Source organism: Corticium candelabrum, chromosome 9 (assembly GCF_963422355.1).
Source record: "Corticium candelabrum chromosome 9, ooCorCand1.1, whole genome shotgun sequence".
Classification (NCBI taxonomy): Eukaryota; Metazoa; Porifera; class Homoscleromorpha; order Homosclerophorida; family Plakinidae; genus Corticium; species Corticium candelabrum.
In genome coordinates, this window is record NC_085093.1 from 7,692,189 (window position 1) to 7,702,609 (window position 10,421).

The 10,421-nt window shown below is 46.4% G+C and overlaps 1 protein-coding gene across 1 annotated transcript; it reads right to left on the reverse strand.

Annotated features, from left to right (window-relative positions):
• Positions 1-7,182: 7,182 nt before the first annotated feature.
• LOC134184769 (uncharacterized) lies at positions 7,183-9,076 on the reverse strand. The gene is made up of 4 exons (XM_062652514.1): positions 8,883-9,076; positions 8,484-8,826; positions 7,607-8,432; positions 7,183-7,535 (listed from the first exon to the last, which is right to left on the reverse strand). Exons 1-4 carry the CDS (start codon positions 9,074-9,076, stop codon positions 7,183-7,185), a joined length of 1,716 nt encoding a protein of 571 aa, XP_062508498.1.
• Between the last annotated feature and the right edge of the window lie 1,345 nt (positions 9,077-10,421).

Genomic DNA, 10,421 nt, shown 5'->3' on the forward strand with positions numbered 1-10,421 from the left:
CAAATAACGTGTCGCGAAGTCCAGTAGCGTCAAAAGGTATCAGTGTCCATCGTCGCTCGCTGGATGAAGAGAACCAACGATGTCCACGGCCATTCTCTTGAACGGCGAGTCGATCAATGGCATCCGCGGCAGAGGAGCTCGAGGTATCGTCCCCTTCCGAACAGTTCGCTGGCACACGTAACACGACCTGCAGTATCTCGCCACGTCCTCTCGCACAGCTGGGCAGTAAAAGTTGGTAAGAAATCGGTCCGTGGTCTTTCGTATTCCCATATGTCCTCCGATGAGGGAGTCGTGCGCTAAGTGTATTACCTGTTAACGCAAAGTTTTAGGGCTAAGATTTGTCGAACAGGCTCTCCTCCATTGACGCTCTCATGTTTGAAGATTCGGTACAATATCTCGTTCCTCTTCCCGAATGTAACCTCTCGTCGATTCCTCACCTTTACTTCGCCGATCATGTCTCTTGGCCCTCGTAGAGAATCGTCCCCTTTGCTCGCATTCTTACGATTTCCTCCCGGTTGACTGAGATCCATTGCTTCTCCGGCGACGGACAAAGAGCTGGCGCTCCCTCTATTTTCTTTCTTCTTGCCGCTTTAGTGACCGCCGCTTTTTGCCTCCACTCACTGCAGATTAGTGTCATCGGCCGGTCTCGCTCGGGGACGTTTCCCACTATGAGATCATACACCGCGTCTTGAGGACAAACAGCTTGGACTCGTCCAGGCAAATATGGCGAGTTAATATGCTCATTCGCGATAGGTACACGTATGACGCTGTTGTCAACCATCTGCATCAGTCCAACCCGAGCCGTGTACTGATCATCCGAAACATGTTGCTGTTTCACTATGACCCCACTGCATCCGGTATCCCCAATCACGTCCACAAACTTAATTGGTACCAATCTTTCCTCTAACCACGGGCATTTGGCGGTGATCCCTCAGCCACGGCGGACTGGCAGCATTACTCACAATAGGAATCTTCCTCCCGTCATTCAAGACTAGGTATCCGACATCAACCGACTCGTCGAGCTCGACCTGCGATAGTACCATCTCCTTGTATTCGGGGCTTGCCACGCATCCTGCGCCGATTTCATTATGGCCCCGAACATCACTCTGCGGTTCTCCGGATTCCACTTCCTGTAAAGCAGCGTTTGACTTGACATAGCCTTCACCAGCATCAATCGTGCTTCAACAGTCTCGGGCTTCGTGGCCTATCTTGCCGCACTTGAAACAACGTCGTCTGCTTCTCTCTCTCAATTCGTCGGCTCTATGGCCAAACCTGCTACACAAAAAGCATTGCGGGCCCCAGGACTGAGCCGCGCTCGTTTCCCCACCCTTCGCAACGGTAGATTCCTCCTCACAAAATGTCTTGGCGGTGTTTTGTTGTGGCTGTTGCTGTGCAGTATATAATTGCCTATTTGGGCCGTTAGAAATCTCTCTGCTGCGTCAGCAACCTTCTCCATCGTCTTCGGTGGCTTCTCACGCAAATGCGCCGACAAGTCGCGCGAGCAGGAATTTAAGAATTGTTCATTTACGAATAGGTCCTGTACGGCTTTGGAAAAGACTTTGTCCGCGCTCGACAGAGTCATCCATTTGTCTTTATAACACCGCAGTCGTACGACAAATTGTAGCGGGGTTTCGGTCTGACTTTACGGAACTCTATTCTATAATCCTCTTCAGTAAGTTTACAACGCTTCAATAACACGCTCTTCAGTCGCGCGTATCTCCCGGTGTCAGCGTTTAAAAGTATGGAATAGGTATCCAGTTATCCAGTGGTTTTTCATTCAACAAAACGGTTAGATACGTCGCTCATTTGTCTTCTTTCCACGCACTCGCGAACCACTCAAAACGTCGGAGGTAGCTATCTAGCTCGTCGTGGCTATTAGAAAACGGAGGAGCTTCGGCGTCTTCGATCTCGCATCATGGGCGCCGACGACGTATGCTGCTGCAGCGACGGCCTCTAACTCTATAATCTCTTCAGATCATATTCATGTTTCCTACGGCTTTCCTCCCGTTCGCGTTCTCGCTCATATGCACGTTCTCGCAACACCCTTTCGACTTCCATCTGCGCTCTCTTGAAGTTACAATCTCGCTGTCTTTCATCGCGCCCTAGGACAAATTGCTCCGATACAAAGGACTGTAGCTCCTTCTCGTCTAACCCCATCTTCTGACCGACTTCAAGCAACCGGTTCATGTCAGCCTCGTTATATAACTCTTACACTGCAATTGTGTAGCTATCCCTGTTCCGTCCGTCGCTTCTTTACCAGCTTTGCATTCGCGCGGTAACTCTCTCTTGTTTTACCTACTTGCGCTCTTCCTTGCTCAGCTCTTCTTGTGGGCGTTTTCTCCAGGACCGGCCCCAGTTGTCAAGAGCTGGACGACGAGTAGCGACAATGTAGGTACAGCGAGAGGACACAAACGGTCGACACCGTAAACAAATGACAAAGAAAACACGACGACTTCTATTTATTAATATCACCTGCACTCAAACTCTCTCCTTACCGACTGACTAATATCCAGCCCCAAATGACTAGTTTACTTAAACCAAACACCGGTTCAGTCAAGTACTGGAAAAATACAAATCATGTATGGCCATATATGACAACACAACTCAGGCTTGACCAATAATAATAATAATAATAATTTATTTTTATCACACAACATCTGGTGTAGTTCCCTTATAGGGGCAACATAAACACACGCACATTTAGACAAATGACATAACTAACGCACAAAATCACTTAATCTACACGTAAAAATGTTACATCTACCAAATCCAATCCGTGTCCAGGATAACTACCTACGTCTAACTATTAGCAATGCCAGTCCTCTAACAAGTTCATTTCTTGATTCTGTAGCCCGTTTGAGGAATATCGCCTCTAGCAATTTTATCTTAAGTGATGCCTCAACAAATCCTGGAATTCTCTTCGGCTATAGAGTCTCTTTCAAGTTTGCCTCATACCAAGCCCACGCCAAATACCTTTTTGATACGCTGTGTTAACAAACATCTCTACTACACTTCGTTCAAAATTCTACAAATGACTTCCATATGCAAGAACTGGAAATAGATGACTTTCCGTGATCTTCATCCACACACTATATTTTAAACAACTTTCAGCAAGTCGGCTAATGACACCATTCACATCAGCATAAAATTTTCTTTTTCTTGCCTCCAATGTGCTCTGTACCATACAGTATTCATTAATTGCAACGTCCAAATGTGTTATTCCCTTCTTGTTTGGTAATCTATTGCCATTGAGAAAGACATCTAATTTACTGGAGTGATTTCATCGTCTCTGCTTGAATGTAATCACGACACACTTTTGGATGTTGTATATCGAATGATGCTCATTTGCATACGTAGTACATATATCTAGCATTTGTTGTAATCCAGCAACATTTGGAGACACTAGTGTTATGTCGTCTGCGTAAGTCAAGCGCTCGAGGTATAGAACTGCTATTTTAGCTCTGAGACTAGAAAAGCTAAGCTGTGTCAAAAGATCATCTCTATAGAGATTGAACAGAGATGGAGACAAAACGCTCCCTTGTCGTACTCCTTTTCCAACGCCAAAATGTGAAGAACAGTGGTTGTTCCACGTAACTTTCATTTTTGACATGAATACCACTTGGCAAGAAATTTAGCAAAATATACAGGAGCACCTCTACCCAGCAACTTGTTAAACAGACAATAACAGGAAACTTTATCATATGCTTTAAGGCAATGCAACTTAATTAATTAATAACTACTTCTACGGTATCCGTAGGCGCCTCGCGTTCGTGAGTAACACGTCCAACGGAGTTTTCAGATCGTCTACTGAATGAAACGCGGAGTCCTAGCTAGACAATACGTATTTGCTAAAACCCTATCATGAAAGTAAACATGCAAATTTCCTAGTAGTTTAGATTACGTATACAGCTACGCCTGGTATAGGTAGTCGTGGTTTTGCGATCGTGATCAAGACAATTAAAATGTACAGTCTAGGTATGCACTCACGTGGTATGGTATTTACTGACATAGAAATTGATATAAGCAAACATTGACTATCAACAGTGTTAGATGCAGCACAGTGTACGCACTACAAGATTGATTGCAGTATGGGACGTGTGAATAGTTGACCGTAGGTGGCATTCAACTCATGAAGGTGTTTCTTGGTTGTCACGTACACACAGTCCCTAACTACAATACAAAAGAATGGGGCGACGGAAGTTCATGAAGCGTTTTCGCCGCCATTCGGTCACTTGCACGAATCGTTCTTAGACTCATCTGTAGTCGGACACGAAAACGATTTTATAAGGTAGGTCCTATCATGAAACGTGGTCGTGGGGAGGAGAAATTTGAGATTTGTGTGTACACACACACGCACGCACGCACGCACGCACACACGCACACACACACACATCTAGTATATAAAGCTCAAATTGTGTGTGTGTGTGTGTGTGTGTGTGTGTGTGTGTGTGTGTGTGTGTGTGTGTGAGTTCGCGTTTGGAGGCCACGTCCTTTGTCCGTTCACAACCGAAATCGGCACGCACACTCGGCGCGCACAGGAGAAGGTTTGCGTAAAACAATTAAAAAATTATGCACCTGGTCCCCCATCAAGGGGTCGCCCCCGCGTAAAATTTCTCGATGACGCAAACGTTACACATTCCACTTCATTCGAACACACGCCCACACCAGTCCTGTGTAGACTGTATGCATCGTCATCCTTCCCAAAGCTTCGAGCAATCGAATATCTCTTGCCGACGAAACTTACTCTTCTATCGCTTTCGTTTCTCTGCAAATTCTGATTGCATTTGCACTAGATCCAACCTACACGTTTTCTGCAGCAAGCGCTGCACGGGGATCGAGTGAGTCGATTTCTATCGAAACAAGCGCGAAGAGCAAGATTCGAATTCAATCAGCACACCTGGAACCTCGCACAAAGATTGCACGTGACGTGTCCACAGACTTATCTTTAACTACAGTATCTTGCCCGTACGAAAAACGGGCCATGTATACTAATATATATATATATATATATATATACCAGAAGCTCGATGGAGACCCATATAGGACCACGCCCATTTATGTTGTGCGACCCGGATTAGAATCCTCGCTACGCTCGGCAACAATTAACTATATACATGCCTTCCCATACAAATGTGTAGATAAAAACCTTACAGGTACACTCGAGTTCTTGAATTGAACTCCCAGATAATTGGTTCCCGTATATTTGACCAGTCTTGCAGCCATTTTGATTTTGACAGTCCCGTTGGACGTCGTCACTTCGAAGACGTTGCTGCCGTTGCAGGGCACAGGTGTATCAAAAGTGACAGTTATTTGACGCGCATAGAACACGGAAAAACAAACAAACAAAGGACCCGGATATACTAAAAATATCTTCCTTTATCGATACCGCCGGTAATAAACGTCACGCTCCGTGTGTATAACGTCCGAGGACTCGAATGGAGATTTTAAAATGGGTGCAGATCCAATGCGTCGTTCTAGAGACATTCGCGCATGAGTAATTACAACGCCACTTGGATCAGCAAGAATCTCGTCGTCTCAGGGGAACTCTGGAAGACTGTACCGATCTTCTCAAAGGATAGGCAAATGCGTGCCACGCTACGACGTTCGACGACCATCTGAGTCGATGATACACACACGCCTTACGTGCTTAGTCACCACAACTTCCAAATCACACACTAATTCACTCTACAGCACTGGCGTATATATATATATATATATATATATATATATATATATAGCAATCCTACCCCAGTCACTAGTTAACCCCACCCAAAATTCCCTTATTTGATAACCCAAAAGTTAGACTGTGGCTTGTCGTTAGGCAAGTGTTACACCACACCTTCTCGAGTCGAAAATTCACAAGTTTCTGCTCCATCTCCATTATCAACGTTGTCAATCGAACGGATCAAAACGTCAGCTGCATTGTTTTCTCGTCTCTCAATAGTTTCGATCTTCATGTTGAATCCTTGCAAATACAGGGCCCAGCGCATAATACGGTCGTTTATGTACTTTGCCCTGTTTAGGTATTGGAGCGTTTGGTAATCCGTTTGAATTCGAAACTCACGTCCGTACAAGTAAGGGTGAAAATTCCTGATTGCCCATATCACGGCGAGGCATTCCCTTTCGATTGTGGAGTACCTTCTTTCAGCGGACGTCAGCTTTTTGCTCCTATATCCAACCGGGAACAAGCTGTTATTGTGCTCTTGGAGCAGAACAGCCCCAATACCAACTTCGAACGCATCAACTCGAAGCGAATAGGATTTGTCGTGGTCTGGTAGATGTAGCACTGGCTTGCTGGTGACTGCGTTTTCAATGCTCTGTACGCTGCCTCTTGTGCCTCTTTCCACTGAATTCGGTTTGGCTGATCCTTCTTTGCAAGGTCTGTCAAAGGCACGGCTATAGCACTAAAATTAGGAACGAAGTCGCGGTAGAAGCCTGCCAATCCTATGAAGGATCGGAGCTCTTTCTTCGTCGTCGGTCGCGGTGCATTACGTACCTTGCGTATGTTCTCTTCGTCGGGTTCGATGATCCCCTTGCCGATGTCATAACCGATAAAATCCAAAGACTCGGCCCCAATTAGACACTTTGATGGTCGGACTGTCAACCCTGCCTTCGCAATCCGGTCCAGCGTTTCTCGAAGAGCGACCATATGTTCCCGCCACGTAGGCGCATGAACGATTGTATCGTCCACGTATGAGTCAACTGCGGTCAGCCCCTGGAAAAGCTTCCTCATGGCTCACACCACAGTAGCACTAGAATTCATCGTTCCGAATGGCATTCTCAAACACTCATAACATCCGTCTGGAGTAACGAAAGCCGCTTTATAGACGTCTTCTTGGCTACTGGAATTTGCCAATACCCCTTGATCAGGTCGAGTTTAGAGAAATATTTACTCTTCCCAAACTTTTGTGTTAGTGCGGGCATAGATGTCATTGGTTCGGAATCAGGTAACGTAATACGGTTGAGCCGTCAGCAGTCAATGCATATGCGGTTCTGTCATGTTTGCGAACCACGACGACAGGCGATGAGTACGGCGACTCCGACGGGCATATGACGTTCATGTCTATCATCCTTTGAATATCCTTTGGATATCCTCTTGCAAAGACTTGCGTACACTATAGGGGACGACGAATGGTTTACAGAGCACTGGTATATCAGCCGTCAACCGTATGCGATGTTCCGTCAAATTCGTTGTTCCAGGAAATCTGTAAACACGCACTCAAATGCCTTTACCAGTCCCGCTGCCTCCAACGCTTGATCGGAACTTAGCTCACTTCCATATTTTACGTCATCAAAGGTCTCAGTAGCCAAGCAAGTGCACAAGTCAAGCAACTCATTGTTGATCACTGCTTCTCCCGTCACCCTTTCCGTTGCTTCAATAACGGCGGAACAAACGGTATTTAACACCGGTCCTCCCTTGGAACAAAATTCTTCCTTCCCTCGTTCGAGGAATCTCTTCCGAAGATTGATGTGATACACCTTGGTGTTGCCCCCGACGTCAATTCTATTGTCATTCAATCCGACTCTCTTCTTCACTACATAGAGCCCCCTCCATTTCATTAATAGTTTGTTCGTGTCCGTAGGAGAAGAACAAGGGCTTTGTCACCCACCGACAGTTCGCGATGTCCAGCTCTCAGATCGTAATACCTTTTCTGGTGTTGCTGGGCCTTCTGTGGCTCCTCGCGAGCTATCCCTAACGTGTCCTCGAGTCTTTCTCTTAGCTCGGTAACGTATTGGTAGCTCGTCCGCATGTCCACATCATCTCCTTCTCGTGTCCATAGGCGGCGAAGAAGACGCATAGGACCCCGCACTGTCCGTCCATAAATCGGTTCAAAGAGCGAAAACCCTGTAGACTTGTGAGGTGCTTCGCGATACGCTAATAAGAGTGCATCTATGTACCAGTTACACTGCCTAGGCTTCTCCGTACACAAGCGTCTTAACATTGTCTTCAGTGTGTCATTAAACTTCTCCACCAGACCATTGCACATTGGGTGGTATGGTGTGGTGGTGATTTGGCGTATACTCAACAATCGAGAGACTTCTGTCATGCAATCAGAAATAAATTGGGTGCCTAGGACACTGAGCACTTCCTCTGGCACTCCCACTCGGCTATAGATGCCAACAAGAGCCTCAGCCACCGACTCGGAACTAATATTCTTAAGTGAGATGCTTTCTGAGTATCTGGTAGCATAGTCAATAAACGTCAAGATGTATCGGTGTCCAGCATTACTAGGAGGGAAGGTCGGTTCTACTAAGTCCACTGCCACTCTCTTAAAAGGAAAATTTGTCAAAGGAGTACTCTGCAACGGTACTCTGGCACAATCTCCTTTCTTGTCCGTACGCTGACAAACTTCGCAAGACTTGCAAAATTGTGACACGTCTTTTCTCACTCCAGGCCAATAGAAGTTGCTGAAGACTTTTTCAGCAGTTTTCTTTGATCACAAATGGCCACTCAAGATAGAATCATGAGCCAATTCCATAACTTCGCGACGGAGCGGTCTAGGAACGACCACTTGCTTCACTGGCACTCCACCATTGACTCTAGGATGAGCGTATGATCGATAGAGGATGTCAACCTTCACTTCATACGTCACAACTTGTTGTCCCTTGGTCTTGGGCTCTGTAAATTGCCTGTACTTCTTAATCGTGTCATCGCCCTTTGCAATTGCATCAAACGCTCCCTGTCTATTGCCACCGACTGCCTCGCTTCTGGAACTCGCAATGGGACAGTGTCTCTTCCCAACCTCGCCTGAGCTCTGGTCACCACTCCAGCCAAATGATGATTGGCATCGGGATCTCCTGCTCTTCCCGCCCCTGGGACGTTGCCTATGATTACATCACATATTGGGGTTTGTAAACACAAAGCCTCTACTGTACCCGACAAGTAGCGAGTGTCAATTTCAACACGAGCTATCGGCACTCTCCTGGTAGTATTGTCGACCAATTGGATAAAGCCGTATTCTCCCGTGAACTGATCTTCTCTTACGAATTTCTGCTTGATAATCACTCCACTGCATCCAGTGTCTCGCAACGTCTCGATCTTGGTGTTACCCACCGTTTCTTCAACGATGGGCATCTCCGCAAGATTAGTCCGCTTCCGTATTTCAGCGCTGCTGACGAAAGGAACTTTCTCTCCTGAATCCAACACTAAGTATCCCCAAGGATCATAATGGGATAGGTCAGGGACAGAAGCAAACTGCGACTAATCCCTTGATGAAAGACACCCGGCACCCACATCTTCTGACTCTCGTTCGAACCTCCTGCTGAATTCCCTGTTCATGCTAATGCTTCCTTATGGCCGTCGCCGCTTTCTGCCGTGACTTCGCATCACCGCCGGTCCCACGCTGATGAGACCAGCAGTCTCTTGCCTCATGCCCCAGTTTGCTGCTTATGTAACACACTCTTCAAGGTCTAAACTTGAATTCCGACGCTTTGTGGCCGAATTTCTTGCAAAGGTAGCACTGAACGCTTGGATTCTCCAGTAATGCCTCCTTAGGTTGAGCACAGTTGGCTTCCCCTGAAGCGAGAGAGGAGTTTGATTGATGTGTGGTCGGGACAGAGTAGAACTTGCGGTTATGGGCTGTCAAAACTCTCCGCTACCTGCGCTAACTCCATAAGATTGAGTCTCTCTCTCTCTCTCTCACACACACACACACACACACACACACACACACACACACACACACACACAAAGATGCGCTGCTAAATCTCTTAGACATGCGTTGATAAATAGTTCTCTTATGAACAGGTCCTTGATGCCATTCGATGTGTCTGCAGTATGAGACAACAAGATTCATTTGTCAAGATACGTATTCAACCGAGTAATAAACTGCTCCAGGTTCTCGTACAGCTCCGGGCGACACTTCCTAAACTTGTTGCGGTATCCATCTGTCGTTAAGTCATAGCGCTTGAGTAAGGCTTCCTTCAGTAAACGAAGTTGAGAGCAGCGTCGTCCGGCATTCTGGAATACACGTCTAAAGCCTTATCAGTGAGCAACGCACTTAAAGCTGTTGCCCATTCAAAGTCGGGCGAACCGTTGCTCTTTGCAAACCTCTCAAAACGTTGCAAGTAGCTATCTATTTCATCACTACTTTCCTGAAAAGGAGGTAATTTAGGAAACCTGCCTGGTCGCTTACCACTACCAACTCCTGGCTCGGTAGCTATCTCCACTTCTGTGGCCGATTCCCCTTCTACTTTCTTCATCTCCAACTAGTGCTTATAATATACGATCCGCTTCTCTCGCGTCGACTTCTAACTGTATCCTCTTCAAGTCTCTTTCTCTCTTCTCTTTGAATTGATTGCTGCTCTGTCACGAATGCTTGCAGCGCTTCGCCACTCAGGCACATTCTCTCTTCCCATTTCAATTAATCGCTCCATTCTATGTACTTGACTCTACTCACTCACCTTCCAAACTCTTCTAC